The sequence below is a fragment of the Stegodyphus dumicola genome, chromosome 8, assembly GCF_044657685.1.
Source record: "Stegodyphus dumicola isolate Sdum_Otavi_A_Nest chromosome 8, ASM4465768v1".
Lineage (NCBI taxonomy): Eukaryota > Metazoa > Arthropoda > Arachnida > Araneae > Eresidae > Stegodyphus > Stegodyphus dumicola.
Genome location: NC_140775.1, coordinates 12416959 through 12437367, shown reverse-complemented (window position 1 = coordinate 12437367; position 20409 = coordinate 12416959). Strand labels below are relative to the sequence as shown.

Sequence of the window (20409 nt, the reverse complement as noted above, 5' to 3'; positions counted from 1 at the left end):
ACAATCTGTTTTTGGAAAAGAAAATCCTTTATTCCGTCCATAGGTACAGATGCGACACAAAAACATCAGAATGATTCCAGAGCGATCAAATGGATGTTTTCTTTGAAATATGACACCTGAAATTTTTCGCGATTACAATACTTCCTTAACTTCATACATGGAAATAAATATTAGTCCTAAAATAAGGTATACTTGAAAAATCTCTATTAAATGCATAATTTTGTTATAATCCCGTACCAGTTGATTATTTATTTCATTTATGGGTATATACACCACGGCAATCAAAGGTTAAATATGCGGAATCTTGCGCTTAAAGTTATAATTTGTTACCTCCTCCTAACTGATCAGAATTCCAAATTAAATGTCCTTAAATGTAAAGGAGGAGAGAAAAACAGAAAAATACGAGAACGATGATAAAAGTCACAATTAATCGATGCCTTATACGTCATTAATTAGCTTTATTAATTAATCTATTACTTCGAATTGCTGACTTGACGCCCATCTTCATGATCATTAGCCTTGATTAATGCACTTTCTTTTTAATGAAATTTTAAAATTCCAGACATCTTAAAGTGGTCGTAGACTACTAATAATTCTTAATTGTAGCTGAATTTTTATCGTCTGAGGTCAAATTAAAGCATATGATTGCCGTTTTCGTAAACACTTTAACTAAAAAATTACAAAATTTGATTTTTTTATTGCAGGAGGAAGAATACAGGTATAGAGATTAATTTAGTTAAGGGTATTATTTACTTTTATTTAACGTCTTTTTTTTCCCCATTTTTAACTACTTGAAATTTTATGGCAATCTGTCGTCAAACTAGACAATCGACTTCATTTTTTGTCAAACATTCTATCTCATTTCTTGTCTATGTGACAATTCACTCATTTTTTTAAAGTTTTTTTTAGGGGGGGGGGTGACGGAGGAGTTGTTATATTTTACTAAAATAAGGCCATGCCAGTGTCGTACGATGTTTCTTTAGCAATTAGTTATTAATTAACATATTAATTAATTCAGATTTCAAGAGATTATCACTTAATTATTTATGCTGTTCAAACTGTTCATTCTACGAATCCCTTTTTACTTACTTGTACGAAGTAAAAAGGAAGTATTGTAATCGCAAGAAGTTCCAGGCAGCATATTTCAACGAAAATATCCATTTTTAACCGCTATCGAATGTAATTTAACAATGTTTTTGCGTGACATCTGTATGAAGAGCAGAATAAAAGGACTCTTTTCCTCCAAAACAATTATAAAACTGCTTTAAGATGAATTATGAAGCGAGTTTTTCGTGGTATCTCGCATAAATCAAAAACGAGTAGCCTCAGAACGTTGAAATTTTGTATATAGGACTGCTGTAACATGTAGATGTGCATCTCGTATTTTGGTTTCAATCGGCCGCACCAAAAGTGTATAAATATATGTATATGTATATCCACTCTGTTACTCGGCTTAGTGATCTCAGTTTCTTTACTCTTATATGTTTGTAAATTGTGCCTGTTTTGCTTTAAATGATTGAATCATATTGTTCTTATCTTCCGGTTTAGGTTTTTATGCCTTTAGGAAATCTTCAAGCAATATTTGTAGAATTATCAATAATTTAAAAGCTGTTTAAGTGCGGTTAAGCCTGATTTTTAAGTAACATGACGGACATGTTTGCTTACATTTGAAACAGTAGATATAACGCCTTCATTTATTATTGCGAATTAAATCACGTGTAATCCTTACTGGAATTTTCGATGAAATAAGTGTTTAAGATTTACTTCGTAATTTTTAATATAGATAATTTGAGTTTTTATGTATTTTTGCCTTGTCGCGAAGTGAGAACTGAATTAATTGAATGAGAAATACTCAATCGTCTGTGAAAAACTGTTTCTTTTTTGTTTTGCTTGCATAATTTCTTTGATACATCGTTCTAGCTTTATTATCTATGGCAAAATACATTAAGGTTATCTTTCTAAGAAGAAAAATACCGCGGTGGGTTACTTTCTGAGGGAAAATTGGTTCTTTTCATGTTGCTAATAATGAATAAAGCCATGCAAACTTTTATGTAATCAGCCTTTTTGGCAGAGTTCAATTTCGGTCGAACTACCGGTATTTAGCTGTCTTATCTACTCAGCAAATGGCGGCCATCCGTAAATAATGACCTAAAAAAATTTTGCTACTTACGTATTATCCCGTCGACTATGAATTCCGCCGAAATTTATTTTACCACTTTACAGTTCTGGAACTTTCCACAAAAACACTCGTACAACTCTCCGGTATTATACAGTTCTTCCTTGGCCGCTGAGAAATCTCTAGTATCTTCCTTTTTTAGAAATTATTGGAAATTAAATTACACATAAGGGCAGATTTTGATCACGGTTTCATATAGGGATCAATTGCAGTACCAATAACAATTATACAGGGACCGAACCGAAATGTCGCCAAATAGTTGCAAAGTTTGGCGCCTTTTGACGATCTATCATCTATTTCCAAAACTATCGCTAGCTTGGCGATATCTAGCCATTTTAGCAAGATAGCCATTTAGCTTAATTTCAGGTAGACGTGCCCCTGTAACTTTATTTTTCTTGCAGAGCTACACTTTTTCAAGCATTTCATGTTACTTTATAAAATTGATATTACAATTTCACATATAATTTTACTGAAATTATTTACATATATATATAAAATTCATAACAAAATTATTATAATTTAGATAAAATTTAAAATTTAACTTTAAAAATTCTTATAGTTTCTTTTGAATGCTTTTTATACTCAACATGAATTAAGTTCATGAAGTGAATGTTAGTTTCCGTTCACGTATTCGATCTTCAATTCCATATATAAACATTACCAGATCTTCTTACTTCATACCGAAAGAAAGTGGTAGTTGTAATAATAATGATAATAATAATAATAATAATAATAGTAGTACAATTTGTAAAAGCCATGTCGTGAAAGAAGTATGTCGCATTAAGTAAGTTTATGGCCAAGGTTTTGTTATGAATGGCTGTCTTTCAGCTACTGGTTTTACCCTCCCGAATCCCACGAAGGGGCTGGCTGCATGGGCGTTTTCGTGTTTTTCCTCTTGTGTAACGTGTACACCAGCCAGTTTCCCTTTGAAAGTCCTCCACGAAGGCCTAAGGTTTGTGTATGTATTTAATTATGGCAAAGCACACTAGGGCTATCTGCCTAAGGGGAGGGATGCCTTCGTGGAGGACTTTCTAAGGTAAACTGGCTCGTATACACGTTATAGATGGGGAAAACCACGAAAACACCCATGCAGCCAGCCCGTTCGCGGGATTCGAACCTCGGACTGAACTACCAGTGTTCAGAGACTTTACCGCTCGGCCGCTGGTGGGCACCGAAAGCCTATGGAGGCAGATAGCCCTCGATTACTTGGCCCTAATCGAATAAATCAAACCTTGTGCCTATGCAAAGGAAGCATGGACAAGAACTGAAATGCGTCAGTGAATTATTTAAAATTTTAAGGCAAACTGTTTATAATTTTTAATAAATTAATATATTCAAAATTCTCTTGTAAGCAAAAAGCTATTAGATAGGGATATATATATATATAGCTGCTTTTGTTTTAGAGCAGTGGTTCTCAACCTATTTAGCCTCATTCATCCCTTTGACCATGGTTAGAGATCATCCCCCTTCTTCCTAAAAGTCGAAAAATAGACATACGCATTTCTTTAGAGTTAGACTATTTTTAACTTGTTTTATAAATTAAGTAACAAAAAGTGTAGAAAATGTTTATGAATACTAAAACTTGTATAAAATATTTAATAGCGAAATAAAATGTTGACCACATTTTTCCATGAAACTATAAAATCCCCCAAGACTCCCCCCCCGCTCGTTTGAGAACTTCTGTTTTCGAGGATTTGATTATTGATTTACTTCTGCTTGTATACGTACTTCAAGGTTAAGCTGGCTAATTTTTACCAGTTTATTATCGATACGTAATCGACCATTTAGTTCTGAAAACTATCCTTTGTCACCAGGAATGCTCAAAGTTGCTGAATTCTAGTCTGTGCTTATATAAATTTATTGTAGTCACAGCGATAATTCATCAACATCTATAAAGTAACTTACGGTGAAATAGTGTTGTGACATTTATTGTCAATGTAATAAAAAGCTGCTTCATGTTAGTTCTCTGCGACTGAGAACTGAAAGCCAAACGATAGTTTAAAACTAGTAAGTAGTTTAAAAAACAATGCAGTCCGAATCGGGAGCTGAGTAGAATTCGTTTCAGAACTTTTAATTCATTTGCTTCCTTCAGCAAGATGGCCTTCAGGATTGCCATCTTATCAAAGAAAGTCGTTCGCACATTAGAAATCTAGAACCGCCGAAAGGCTTGATGGAGTTCAGTAATTGTAAAGAATTTATCTAGTTTCCATAAACCCAAAAGGTATTGTAGATCTGAATTAGATGTTGCTGTAATCGAGTTCAAACTTTAACTTACTAAAAAGTGGCTGTTGCTGACAGTCGTCGGGAAACTGCATAATTTAATTTGTAACTCTTCTTAGTTATATAACAATAAATCGTTACTAATCCTGTTTTTGTATTTGTTTTGAGTCTTATCTTGCGTCTTTAGTGAAGCAGTAATAGCCAGTTTCCTTGAGAAATTCCACAGCAAAGGCATCCCTTTCCTTAGGCAGATAGCTCTCCAGTGCTTTGCCATTAATCAAACAAACCGAACCAAATCATAAGGTCAGCCGTTAGGTTTGACAACAAGCAACTCCCACTTAGTTCAATATCTTTTTAGTTATACTTTTAGGTGAAATACTTTTGAAAATAGGTTAAGCATACAGTTACAGTACCTTTTTAATTATCTAAATTATTATGTCTATAATTATCAGTTAGATGTCTGATGCCCTGCCAAAGAATATCGCGAATCTCACAAAATACAGCAAGCAGAACTTTGCGGGTAAGTCTTAAACTTTTGACTACGAATTAAAAAAAAAAAAAATTACCCCGTTTTCTATCCAGGTGAGCAAAATATGTCATAAATAAGGTAAATTTAGCATTTGGAACTTTTTTGATGGAAGGTTTCTAAGCCGTAGTTAATGATAAGATGTAGTAATCAACTTACTCTAAGCACATCTATAATTTTGGAAAACTTTGTTATGTGAAATAGGTTTTACATCGCATTGTACAGGGTAAAGCATTCTTTGCATATCCCAACAATACACATTGGGCAACTCATATTTGTTATTTTCTTTATGCTCATTTGTGTACAACGAGCACAGCGGAGTCTGGATTTTCTAACTATTGGAAGATGATTCCCATAACACTCAAGAGATTCGAAGTCTTTTTTAACCTAAACCCAGCAGTAATTTTTAAACTTTTAGTGGGGACATATATATCTCGTTAGGTTAAGTCATCCAGATTGAGTACAGGAGTATAATGATGATATAAAATTTTATTATATGTCCCTAGAAGATCAAAAACCAAAAAAACTCAAGTCAGTACCAATAAGCAAAAATACTTATCTAACAATCTGAAACTTTTCCCTAATAACCAAAAATACTTATATAACAAGAAACTTTTCACCGATAACCAAAAATACTGATCTAACAATCTGAAACATTTCACCAGTAAATAAAAAATACTTATCTAACAATCCGAAACTTTTCATCTGAATTATGATCAATTGCATACTTTGATATAAAGCAATCAGTTCCACATATTTCGAACCATTATGTGCTACAAAAATGTCATTTCTGTTTAACAGTAGACTATAGTTTTTTTCATGCAACTTCCTTATTTTTGGCTCATTGTGATATTGTTACCCTTCTCAAACTCTGAAGTTTAAAATGAACTCAGTATACATTACACACAGCAAGAAATTACTGTAGTTGAAATAAAATGCTTTTGTTGGTAAACTTAGTGTTCATATTAGTAATATAATAAAAAAACTCAGCCAAAAATTAACATGAACGCATAATTTCTTCGTTTTGCATAACATTAAGTTCACTAAGATATGAAAATACCGAGAAAAGTGAAATTTCATCGACTTGAGAGAATTATTTTAATATTTACGTAATTTTTATTCTGAAATATAAATGCAGCCTTAATTTTATTTGAGTTTTCTGTTATTCGTCAAAGCTATATCCAAAATTTGGCATTTCACCATACTTGATATTGTTGCATGCTGCCACGCTTTAATGAATATAGCAAATGAGCAGGAAGAAATTTGCACTTTATTAGAATGAAGCGTCGACGGGGAAGGACCAAAACCGCTCACAAATAAAAGGAGTTATCAACGATCAGAAGCTCAAAAGTAAAAACACATTAAAAGTATCTATTCAACTGAGTGCAAACTCCGATATAACTAATAACTATACAGTTGCTCCAAGGGTAGATTTGGGTTTGGTTTATTTAGGCATGGCAAAGCACACTAGAGCTATCTGCCTAAGGTGAGAGATGCCTTCGTGGAAGACTTTCTTAAGGAAACTGGCTCGTATATACTTAACACAAGGGCAAAACCACGAAAGCGCCCATGCAGCCAGCCCGTTCGCTGTAATTCGAACCCAGGAGCGAACTACCGGTGTTCAGCGAAATGACCGCTCGGCCGTTGGCGGGCTTCAAGAGGAAGGATAAGAACAGCTAGAAACTTTAAGAAAAATCCCTCCAAAGTCTTCCGGAAGGCGTTTTCTGGAATTTTTAAGAAGTCGCTAAGTTGGTGAGAGATCCCTAAATGTTTTTAACTTCTAGGTGACGATGAAATCTAATTAACAAAAAGCACTAAGAGAAGAGCTCGATATAAAAGCACAAATCTGATCTGAACTATCGAATTAAATGAAGGACCTTCCAGCGTTTCATGTATGGGTTCTCTCAAAGGGAAGAGCTCGATATAAAAGCACAAATCTGATCTGAACTATCGAATTAAATGAAGGACCTTCCAGCGTTTCATGTATGGGTTCTCTCAAAGGGAAAGGTAAATACTTATGGAAGCTCCACAAAGTTACTAGTACAGGTTCCAAAATGCGTTTCCTGAAAACTTCCAGAATTTTCCTAAATTAATAAGAAGTTATTAAGAGCCCTAAATAAGTCAATTTTCCTAAATTCATAAGAATTCATTAAATCATGTGAATGCCCGTATTATGTATGTCGGTATATCATTAAGAATGCGAAGGGCCGGAAGGTCTGTCATATTTCTGGTTCTAATTAAGTTCTGTTTACAATTCAGACATCTGTCGTTTCAGAATTTATAAAATATGCAAAATGATACAGGAAAAAAAAAAACACTTGCAAACATAATACATGGCCCCAAATTCGATTAAACAAAATTACACAGTAAAATAGTTGCATAAAATTTACTAAATAAATAAAAATAATGCATAACACTGTAAAAATACACGAAAACTAAATTACTATCAATTAAACCCAAATATTTACAAAATTTTACAACAATATTTTAAAATTTTCTTCGCTGTCAGCCTTTCCTCGCTTTCTTAAACATTCACGTCATCATATATTTTTTATTTAGGTAGTGCTATACTAGCGATAAATTCTTTTGAAACACGAAACCTTAGGTGAGAAGGGGAAACCAGGAATTGAACCTGCACTAGGCTAAAATCAAATGCTACCTTAATGTGCTGACCACTAGATTATAAAACCAGAAGGAATGTTTTTTTAATTTTTTACAGTACCTCACCTTCTCTTCTTTCTTTGTTGTACTTATTTTCCTTTCAGATTTTTTTAATATATACACTTATATCTGCATAAAAATTAAAATACTGGGTAATTTTGGCTACCGTTTAGGATAAGTACATAAGCCTTATACGCAGATAAAATCACCACGTAATAATGAAATCCATCATCTAATAATATGTGATTCGTTTTATCCATTCCAAGCAAGCTTAAAAACGTCGTGATTCATGTTTTCCAAAAACCACCGTGATAATTATTGCACTCAATCTGCATATTCTGCTTCCTTCTCCATTCGGCTACCGTATAATTACCTGTAATATGTCGATTGTTGCTGGATGGAGCCATCCTCAGACTAACCACTTGGTGGAGGTTAATTGCTGACTTTAAGACGAACTCACGTCCAAGAGGCATAACTTTACTGCGAAATCATTTTGGAGCTAATTTAAGGCGACGGATGGTTAGTTACAGTAAATGAGCCGCTTTGGAGGTTAAATGTTTGATAGAGGTCGAGGTTCAGAAATGATTAAATAAGTTTGAAGCAGGCCAGTACCTACATTCCTCTACTAACACCTTCTCTTGCAAACATCCTAAATTGAAAAATTTCAAAGGTCGAAGTTCATTCTGATCGTGTAAATGCATTAATTTCAATAGAACTCCGTTTAAAGTTACTCCGAACTAAATGGGGCAACGCCAATGTGGATAATTTTTTAGCCGAAAACGAGCTATTAGTAATGACATTTTGCGTTGAATCACTATAAACGGTGCATCACTTTTCAAATTGTTGCCACCAAATATTATCGTTCTGTATTATATTTAAAGAAATCAAATAATGAAAAATCTGCATGTATGTATGTACGCATGTTCTTCGCTTTCTTGTAACTTGATTTTCAAGTTTATAATATCTTTATGACAATTTAACTACCAATGCGTCATGCCTTCATAACCGCGAAAAGTCAGTATTTATTTATCTTAATTTGAATGCATGTACATTTTAAATATAATATATATAACTATTTAAATATAATATATATATATAACTGACTTTGATAGAAAGCATTAGATTTCGTGAATGGCGCGCGTTTGCCTTTGGCTACCTCTCTCCTAAGCTGTTACTACGCTCGACCGTTTACGTGCCCTTGACAGCTTCGTAGCTAATTTAATATTAGGGCCAACTAGTTAGAAATTGTGTTAGCTTCGACTAAATCTCTTTAGTTAGTCATTAGTTAAGCTCTTATTTCTTACGTTTTTTTTTGAGTTTAGGCCTAAGTGGAGACTTTGATGTACGTCCTGGGAGAGGAACCGTCTGCACACCTTTAAGCAATAAATGGTAATTAACTCTACTTGAGTTTTATGTTTCTGTTTCTGGATTTGAGCGATTATTCTCTTAGTAGTTCTCTAGGTTCCTCCGCAATTAGTTAATAGATAAAAGGGAGGATCCCTACAAACTCGAAAATGTTAACCCCTCCCCATCCCCACGATTTCCAAGAGGTAAAATTATTTTTAAAAAAAGAGGGGCAACACGCAAATAAATATGATGGTATTGATTCTATGGTATTTATTGTTTGTGCTTTGTCGAATTCATGTTTCATGGAAGAATGGTTGCCAGAGCATTAAGGAGGTTGGACTTTTACTTCCCTTCCAATGTTGAGGATATGGAGGTAAGAAAGGAATTACTTTACTCGAAAAATATAGTGAATGCACAGAAATTAAAGATTTCCACATGCCGGAAAGGAAAAATATGAAATATATATGGGTATTTATGCATGCGCTTCCGAAAAGCATGTACTTGCCTTTAACAAAATACGTAAATATTTATTAAATTATTTATAAATGTATTTGAAATGAAGGATTTATTCATTCGTAAATAACTGTGAAGAAATCTAATTATTAAATGCATCTAAATTTATAATGATTATAAATATTATCTAAATATATAATAACCTTAACACTGAATTGTAAACATAAATTGACATCCTGTTGACAAATACGTTATAAAACTATTTAAGCAAGAATTGTTCGTACTGGAAAGCAAGCTGTTAAAAGTATTTTAAGCAATTTCTATGAGATGCGTATTTAAGAAAGTAATGAAGAAGAGTTTTGGAATATGTATTGTTGAAATTAAGGGTAAAAAATCTAATAAGTATAATTAAAAGAATTATTCCCCTTACATTTTATAATAAGTCGGTTACAAGTTTTAAATAATATTTAAAAAATAATCCTTACTTTATTCCCTTTCAGAAAAATTCAGAGAAAGTTAAGTACTATTTTAAGTATTTCGCTATTAAATTAAAGGTACTCTGACTTGAAATGGACCGAATAGAGCATTGATTATAAACTAACTTATAGTTTTCGATTTAAAAGATGCTTTAGAAGCTAAAAAATCATGTCATACTATTTGAGAAAGTATTTTACGAAGAAGCTCTATAAATAGAAAAGAAATAATGTATTGTTGCGTGCGTACGGGTTCGTTATGAAATGAATGCACAAGTCCGATGAAAAATGAACAAAAATTTATTATTATCACAACAAAAATGCTTAAATTTTCTCAAATTATCATGCAGTATTACAATATCTCACAGTAGTTATCTTTTAACTACTCAAATATCCAATGGAACGTAATTCAAAACAGCTAAAGAACGCTAATCCGCGAATTCGCTACAATCAACAAGAGCAGTTTTCTAAACAACAACAAACTAAGCAAGCAACTACTACGAACTGAGATGTTTTCCTCCTTTTATAAGATTTTAAAATCACGCGCTAGAATTTTCCAGTACTTTCTCGAAATCAAAAAGAGATATTTATTTATTTAACGCACGCGCTCTTGTATTTTTAATTTTTCCGGCTTAGCTTTCTTTTAATATTCGTCACGCGCTGCACTGCGCGAGAAATAAAACCATTTATAATTGAATTTAATTTATAATTGAACTAACATTAGCTTTTTAAATAGCAAATTCGTAACACTGCCCCCTTCCCAAGGACTGCACGTCCCGGGCAGTACAATCCCTGGACAGGAAGCTAAACTTACAACTGTGGCATAAATGCATTAATAAGCATTACATTACAATAATAAACAACATGAACAATAAATGCAATATATAAAACAAATCAAATGCTATCAAATACAAATCAAATACACATTTAAAAACAAAATGAACCATGGTCTTATACTATTTACAATTATTTACATTATGTACTATGGCCATAGTAATAAGCTAACCTGTCGTAAGGATTCGAAGACTCACGGATCCGAACCACGACGTCATTCGTGTTCACCACTGTATATGGACCATCCGAAGGTGACTGTAATTTAGGACTCAGTCCTTTTCGTTGAATTGGGTTCCACAACCACACCTTGTCTCCTTTGTTGGATCTATGTCTAGTAGCTCTTGTGTCGCATCTGGTCTTCATTTTCTCCGTCGCCAAGTTGACTCGCTTTCGTGCAGAACGGTGCATCCCCTCAAACCGGGCCTGGACATCTTGGATGTGTTCCTCAGGCGATGAAGGCGCATCCGTACGGCGATCAAACAGGCGGTCACAAAGCAGACGAAGGTCTCGACCGAAGAGCATCTGGGCTGGAGAATAGCTGGTAGTCTTGAGTTTCTTTTCGACCCTGGTATGATTTCGGCAGCTTCCCGAGCTCGATCTTTCGGACAAGGCGTCGACATTTCCAGGCGAGGATCCCTTTTGAGGATGGATAGTCATGCCATCAGATGCTGAAAGCAGCTTATTGTTTTTGAAATCTAAGGAAAAATTGTATTTCCTTAAAAAGTCCAATCCGAGTATGCATGGATCTGTAATATCCGCCACATATGCCGTGTGATGGTAGGCGGCACTTCCAAACGTGATGTTTACGTTTAACTTCCCAGTTATGTCGATCTTGTCACCAGACGCAGTCTGAAGGGTAACACAGGATGGCGTCCAAATAAGTTTATCTTTAAACTGTTCAGCTAAATCTTTCCTAATGATGGTAACATTAGCTCCTGTGTCAATGATCATACTGCAAGGAACTCCATCGATATTCCCATTGATGGACAGTCCGTTATTGTTGCCACTCACTGTATAAATTTTAAGAGCTTTAAAACAAGGTTTTTCACTATCTGGCAACCTCCGTTCCTCAATATGGTCACTAATTTGTTTACTGCGTTGTTGCTGGGAAATGGTCTTATTTTCCGTACCTCGGGGTGTTCTGCAGTTTCTGCGTATGTGGCCTTCAACTCCGCAGTTCCAGGACTTTAGAATTAGTTTCTTTTCGCTTCTGTTCCGTCTCAAGCCACTGACTTGTCTGGTAAAATCATCTGCTTTATATTCCGTACCCTGGGGTGTTCTGCAATTCCGTCTTAGGTGACCTTCACTACCACATCTCCAACACCTTAGAGCCACTTTCTTCTCGCTCTTACTCCGTATCAAATCTTCGACTTGTCTGGCTAAATCATCTAAACGAGCCATCAGTTGATCCACTGGCTCATGGACTCGCACAGCTCTAACTGGGTAGCGATCTCTACTAGTTGCTTGCTGGGCTGCCTCGAACTTCATGGCGTACAACAGAGCGCTTTTTATGTCCTTTACATCTGCCATTCGAAGAGCTTTCTGTATTTCAGTATCTCGGATGCCGTCGATAAAGTATTGTAAGGACAGGATTTCCCTTGTTTCTGTCGGGCATTCCGAAAAGGCGAGATGGGACAGCCTTTCAACATCCGCGGCGAGCTCCTGAAGTGTTTCGGTAGGCTTCTGTTGACGAGATTTTAATTGGAGCCTGCTGTAGTCTTTTAAACATTTCTCGCCGAAGCGCAGCTCCAAAGCGCCGGATAGAGCTTCGAAATCTAGCCTTTGATTTTCGGGAAGCGTCTGCAGGATATCCGCTGCGTCTGCTCTCAGAGAAGCGGCGAGATGACAGGCCTTAGCTTGGGAATCCCACCCATTCGCATCCGCAACGATAGAAAATTGTGTCCTATACACCTGCCAGGAGGTCTTCCCATCATATGTAGATAGTTTCAGAACGGAACGAGCAGGCATCGATAAAAATTTGAAACTTTCAGAATTGTTTCCTACCGTCACTATGCACTTCTTTAGGCTGTCAACTTCTTTGGCGACGGCAGCAGAAACCCTATCATCAATTTGTTGTTCGACGGCAGAAACTCTCTCTTCTATATGTCCAACTTTAGTTTCAACCGCGTCTATTCTGCCTTCCATAGCCTCAAATTTATTTTCTATTACGCAGGTAATTTCTCTTTTCATTTCGTCCTGACCTGCTTTCATCTCATTTTTAAGAGATTTCATCTCTTCCTTAACGGATTCCTGGCCCAATTTCATTTCTCCTTTGAGGGATTCCTGGCCCAATTTCATTTCTTCTTTAACGGACCTTTGACCAGCATCCATTTTCTCTTTAATTTCTTCTTTAAAAGATGTTTGGCCAGCTTCCATCTTTTCTTGGAAAGCAGCAAAAGCAGTAATGAGCTGTCTCAATTGTTCTTCCATCCCTCTTGTTATTGGCATTCAAATCCCACCGCTGCCACCAAAAATTCTTGCGTGCGTACGGGTTCGTTATGAAATGAATGCACAAGTCCGATGAAAAATGAACAAAAATTTATTATTATCACAACAAAAATGCTTAAATTTTCTCAAATTATCATGCAGTATTACAATATCTCACAGTAGTTATCTTTTAACTACTCAAATATCCAATGGAACGTAATTCAAAACAGCTAAAGAACGCTAATCCGCGAATTCGCTACAATCAACAAGAGCAGTTTTCTAAACAACAACAAACTAAGCAAGCAACTACTACGAACTGAGATGTTTTCCTCCTTTTATAAGATTTTAAAATCACGCGCTAGAATTTTCCAGTACTTTCTCGAAATCAAAAAGAGATATTTATTTATTTAACGCACGCGTTCTTGTATTTTTAATTTTTCCGGCTTAGCTTTCTTTTAATATTCGTCACGCGCTGCACTGCGCGAGAAATAAAACCATTTAATTTATAATTGAACTAACATTAGCTTTTTAAATAGCAAATTCGTGACAGTATAATTTTAATAATACAATAAACTTTGATCTTAATTTTTGTAATCCTTAACCGAATCAAATCAAATTACCTTAATTTTTTTTCTAATGTAATTAACGAAAACTTGTGAAAATATTTCAAATTAAACCATTCTGAACAAACTGTTCTGTGAAAAGAATAACATTTCATTCAGTTCAGAATGAAATGTTGTTTAAAAATGTATTCTTTTCATATACTTAGGACTCTGAAGTATTGTAGAAAAAGAAAATTTATACATTTATATGCATATTTACGACGAAATTACAAAATATTTACATCCGACCGTGTCAAAACCCATTGAACTCAATGGCAAATTACCCAATGTTTTGGTCACCAAAGAAGGGATCGCCAGTGCTTCAAAGCAGGGTATGGCAAAACCGGTTTAGGGCCACTCCATCTAACTTCCTACCTCCATGGTTGAGGAAGAGCGCCCCGGGGTGGGGGGTCCGTGGGCCTTCCATCCTTCTACCATGCCACAAAACTACACGACAGGGCTTTTGACTCGCCATATATTTAAGTATCCCATGCCGCAAAAACAATATAAATTTTCTAACATCCGTGCCTTCTCCGGGATTTGAGATCGGGCTCTTCGTTACGTCGAGCAGAGTCACTAACCGTGATCCCAACCGGGCGGCTATAATATTCGTATAACTACTAATAAAACAGTTGGTCATTGCAATGAATAAATATATTTGTTAAGACATATTTTCCCTTCTTTCTGTCTCTTTCTCTAAATGATCAAGTTTGGTCATCCTTCCGGCACGCTGACGCGACCCGAAAGCCGCTTCGAGAGCGTCTGTTTAACTCATTCTTTTCATTACTATTTTTAACATTAGACTTTAAAATAATGCCTTATTTTGTTGCATTGATAAGCAACGAACTGCTAAAATTTGGAAGATAAATGTAAACTCTAACGCTACGTGAACTCATGTGCGTTACTCATTTTGTCCGGATATTATTACTTCAGCCACCGGACTGAATATCCGGCTGAAGTAATTATATCATAAATTCGTCGCAATGGTTTTTTTTTTTTTTTTTTTTTTTTTTTTTTTTTTTTTTTTTTTTTTTTTTAAGTAACGTTTGAAAGCGAAATAACATCGCTTTCAAACGTTACTTCAAAAAACGCCTTTTTCAAAATTGCACAACAAAAAGAATAAGAAATCGGTAGTCTTTATAAACAGTAAATTGTTTTCCTTAGGAAAAAAAATGTTTGAAAAGAGAAGCATTCTTTTATGGAACCGACAGCATTCATGAAGCGAAACGCTTCTGTTCCTAGCCTTTCTAACGTAATTAAAATCCATCAAAATACAGTGAATGATGAGCGAAAATGAAGCGTGAAAATTAGTTTACAATGCTTATCAGCTTTGGCAAAATGAAAAGCTATTTACAAGTTACTCCTGTGTAACTGTAAAAATTGCCTATCAGGTTTTTTGAGGGATTAAGATTTATCGCTAGTTGTGCGTTATAAAAAAATGTTATTAAGTTTTTTATTACACCTTCTTTTTCAATCAAGAGATACTTGTTAGAAAATGAAATTAGAAACTTGATCTCTAATCGTTGATTGCTTTCTCTGCACTCATCAGTGTTCTTATACATAAACGTAATTAATTCTTTTTGTATTGAGGTATTTGTAATTAAAAATAATTCTGTACAGAAAAATATATATATAACATTCTGGAACTATTTAGCACCATATTATTAGGAGCAATTATGAATAACGTAGTTCCAATAATAAAACTGTTAAGTACTAATGATATCTTTTAACTCTTTGTATGCCATGGTATATTCAACATAAAATGTTAGTCTGACTTTTCTTTTTTTTTTTTATGACTTTTAACATGCTGCATGCTGCGTACATTCAGTCTTAGAATTCCAAATTACTGTCTTACTCTCCGACTCTTTTTACTTCTTTGTATTAAGTAAAGGAAGTATAATCGCGAAACATTTTGGGTATCATTACATACTTAAACGAAAATATCCATTTTGACTGATCCTCTTGAACGATTTTTTGTTTTTTTCAGTCCAAAGGGGCTTTGTCCCTGAAGGACTAGTTGTAGAATTATCAACAATTTTATCCACGTTTATTTATTTGCATTTGAAACTCTTAGTAATACTGAATAATGTCAGTTGGTGTGCCAAATTATATGTGTGTTTTTGCCGAGTGGCATCAAAACTTAACTTTTAATTTTGTTCACCGAACTTTTGTCTTACTGTCCGTTGGTCGAATTGCTTGTTTTTGCTTAGAAGCTCTAATTTTAATTGTAAAAATGTTTTTTTTTTTTTTAATGTTTTTAACTGCAGCCGGCGTTTTAGGTTTTTCTGTATGTTATAATTCTTAATGAAGATGTTTTGAGTTTTCATGTATTTTTGCCTTGCCGCAAAGGAAGAATTGAATTGAATGAATGAGAAATATGTCTCTAACTAAATTCGAGGAAACAAGTTTAAATTAATTGCAGCGAAAATGTGTATAGTTTAATATACCATACAAGGAAGTCATGAGGTGTCCACATCATATTTTTATTAAAACAGAATTCAAAACATTAACGCCCTTTCCTGTGCTAATAATATTAGCTACGGGTCGTGTCGATGCAACCAAAGGAACAGTAAAATTCAGGTTAAGCACTGGAAAAAAATTCATAATTTAATATTACACGATGATGATTCAGTACATCCACCGGATCGTCATAATCAAATTGTCGGCAGCGATCTAACACGAAACCGAATAATTACGGCTATCAGAGCTGTCAGGAACTAAATGCACATTAAGAAACGCGCTTTCTCTCAAAATCCAAAAACCTCGTTATAAATACTAGCTATCTGATTTACATTCTGATGAGGAAAACGGAAAGGAGAAATTATAGTAAAGGTTGAAATTATAAATAATCGATTGATTCAATACAGTTATTTTTTGTAGTGTAACATTTATCACACAAAGAAAACAAAAATGGTTACTATTATCGTCACATTAAAAAATAAATAGTTTGTCCTACATTAAAATTAAAATATAAAAAAATAAAGCATTTTGCAACAAATTTTATCGTTTTGAAAGTTTTTAAAAGTACCTTTTGAGAATTTTCTTTAAGAGGTCATATTTTTCGGTTATGTTCCGAAGTTGTGTAAGATCGATACCGCTACGAATAAAAATCATTTTTTGAGCTACCTTGTGGATTATGTGTTAGCAAAGAAGCTGGGATTCTATGTCCTGCCGATCTTGTGTCGCATCGCTACGAAATCGCCACAACAGCAAATTTCTGCTGTTCAATAGTTAAAATTACTTGCTCTGATAGAATTTAAGTCAGTACTGCCTACTGAAATATTTTCTTCGCTTCATTTCTATGATCTAATATATATCAATTGCCACCTTTTTTAACTGAAAAATTTATTAGTTTTCCTACAGTTTTCAAAGATAGTTAGTGACTAGAATTAAATAAACTTAAAGTATAGAGTCGCCGCATTCTCGGATGGCACAGACTGTCCTTTCACCATCGATGGGAAACAGCTGATACACTTTGAAATCGTTTATGAAGTCTCGATGTTTCATTTAAGTTTTATGCATAATTAAGGTAAGATATAGAAAATCTTACAGAAAGGAAACGGGCCTACTTTCATATTTATTTTTCTTGTTATATAGACTAGACGCAATACTAATAAATATCTATGATACAGTCAATCGTATCCATTATTCGAATTAATTCGTCTTGAAATCTTTATAAAAGTCTTATAAACAGAAACTACTGACTCATATTGCTAATCAAAGATAATGATAGGCTTAGTTTAGTTCTGTTGTTAATAAAAACCAGCAGTTGTGCATGCAGTGAGTCTAAAAAATAATTAAAATTAATATTCTTCTGTATTGTTTTCTAAACAGAAATAATGCATGATTTTTAAAATAGACATCAGAATCTAGTGATTGTATATGTATGATTTAAAAAACTAATTACGTATGTTGGAATATGAGGAAAAGAATCATTGAATTTTATTTATTTGAAAACTCCGCAGTCGATAAACAACATCCACTTACTTGTCGATGGTTAAGTACCATCCACAAGGTTGTGGTTAAGTCGATGGTTAAGTACAAGTCGACTTGTATATCAAGTCTGTCTATCAATGGTGAAGGACAGTATCATCCATTCAAAAAAGCAGCGAACAAAGTATAGCAGTATGACTGACGCTGTCTGCACGAAATCAACAATATAGCTAAAAAATCAGAATAACGATCGACTGAGAGGAAAATATTTCCCATTGTGCTCATGAGTAATTTTAACACGTAAGACAACGCATAGAAGGAACAGATTAATACAAGCTGTGCTGAAATCTCGATTACAACTAGGGAAGCCTTTGGACCTGGTTACTACAAGAGCCAGTTCGTGACGTTTCTCGCTTAAAATGCCAGTTATTCTCAGTATATTTATCGATTTTTTCTACTTTTTGTAACAAATATGGCACGGTTAATAGTCAGTCGTGACATCCCTGGGGAATGAATCTCTTATCATCATCAAAAAAGCTTGCCCTGAAGTGTTCGCTTTACTTATTGTTGTCTTTACATTGTTGCTGGTTAGCAAAGGTACTCCTTTAAAAATGAAGTCAAGAAAAAAAAGATTAAAATCTCTGGTCAAACTTTATGTATACGTTTATTAGAACTTTCATGATACATTTAATGAGTACGTATTGGTCAAAAAACGTGTTCAAACAATGAAGGTAGCACACATTTACATAAAAGTATAAAAAGGTAGAATTGTTTTGAAATTATGATCGAACAAAATTAACCTTAACGTAAATATTCTAATTGTTAGTAGTGTAGTTTATTGATATAGCGTGTAGTTTTTTGTGTGCAATGAATGTTTAAAATACTAAGGTGGAGTCATAAATAATAAGGTGGAGTCATTTTCCCTATGAGGCGGGACAGCAAAAAGGGGGGGGAATTACAATGACGTTTTGGGGAACTTTAAAATTCCAGAATCAAATACTTGGAAAGGTTATAAGACTATTAATAAAATGGTAGTAGAGGACATAAGAAACACCATCTTTTTAAGCATTTGAAAAATCTCTGGGTTCTGGATCGAAAAAATAATTGTTAACCTGTAGAGTTATTAGGTTTACTTCAGGACAAGAAACATGACAAATCAGAAGTGCTCTCGCCAGGATTTGAACTCCGGACTTCTCTGTACTAATCTACATGCTTCCAGTTACACCACAAAAGCACGTTGTAAGGAATTAGAAAATTTCTTGCATTCTCTCCCACTTAAAAGACAAACTAGGAAAGAAAGGACGATGAGTTATCGTCCACCATATTTTAATTCGCATGCCATTGGTAAAGTCATTTAAAATTTTTAAGAAGAGGAAAAGATGAAGAACTAGTAAGGTCCTTGCCCGAGATTCGAACTTTGGTTAATAGCCAGACTTGCTTCCTATTACACCATGTAGACACGTGGTAAGAGAGGAGAAAACTGATAACAAATTTTTGCAGAAGCGAAATAGGACGCATTCCAGAGAAAAGAGATATAATTTTAAAATGTCAAAACTGCAAATTCCTTTATTGAAAACATTTGCTTAGTTTATAAATTAAATTTAAAATTTGCAGTACCTCAGTATCCGCATTTCAAATATTCATTCACAAATTGTGGCTAGTTGTTGCAACTGTAATGGATAAAACGGATTTAGACCATATGTTCAAATTACGAAGGTAGTACATACCTGAAGAAAATAAAAAAGGTATAAAATGGCAGGAATTCATAATATGTATGGATTTAGACCATCTGTATGTTGCATATATTTTTTTGTTAGTTGGACATAGCAAAACTTTTGCGAATTGTGAAAATGTAGTTGCTATTATTGCTTTTCTCCTTCTCTAGCTTATGCCGGCCCATGACGCATAGTCTTGACCATTAAGAAATACAATAGTCTTCATGGTGATCTAGATTCGTGAAAAGAAATATCTTAATTACCATGCCAAAGAATTGTGGATCCATGCATTTGGAAAGTTTGTTATACGTTTCCTCTGTCTCTTACGAATCTTAAAAAACCGCAGACCCGTTTCTTTCTATCTATGGAATCTGCAGCAAACCCTTAAATTCTTCCTGGATATGAATCTATGATACATGATATACATTATAGTTAAGGTTCATTTCCGTGAATATGAAATTTCGGTTCATGGGGGCTTCAGTTAATCAGGATTCCACTCAGTACTTGTTTATCTATGTTTACGCTTGAAGAATGACTAAACTGATGTTAATTTGATAAAATGGTTGCATTGTTTGTTCTTTCAGATTCCCAGTCGGTGCCAGAAAGTTTGTTCACTCGAGGATGCCGAGCGAACCGTGGACAGTTCCCACACGAAACCTTCTGTCAACAGTACTACAACTGCTGGGATGGCCGAGCGACCATCGAAGAGTGTCCCGGAAAGCTGCTCTTTAATCCCGTAATTTCAGCGTGCGATTATCCAGAGGCCGTGAACTGTGGGGCAAAATTAAGGAACCCAGGTATGTGGATTTCCTGATAATATCAGGAAGCGGATGTTAACATTTTTGGTATATCCATAAGCAATGTTTTCCTGATTCTTTGCACAATTACCACTTGCTGAGATCGGTCGAAGTACTTGAACGCCATTTTTCACTATCATAGATTCAAAGCGTTGTTATTATATATCGTTCTCTTTCACTGCATTTTCTATTTTCTTTCGTTTCCTCATTTTTATTTGATCATTCAAGTTCTACAATTTCCCCTC

At 34.5% G+C, this 20409-nt stretch overlaps 1 protein-coding gene across 3 annotated transcripts in view; it reads left to right on the top strand.

Annotated features, from left to right (window-relative positions):
- The window catches only part of LOC118196365 (uncharacterized), a 197689-nt gene that overhangs the window by 120725 nt on the left and 56555 nt on the right, over positions 1-20409 (top strand). For all 3 annotated transcript variants that reach the window (XM_085821588.1, XM_035367807.2, XM_085821589.1), the window contains exon 2: positions 19952-20164. In XM_085821588.1, coding sequence (XP_085677714.1) covers positions 19952-20164 — 213 coding nt within the window. The remainder of the gene's footprint in view (positions 1-19951; positions 20165-20409) is intronic.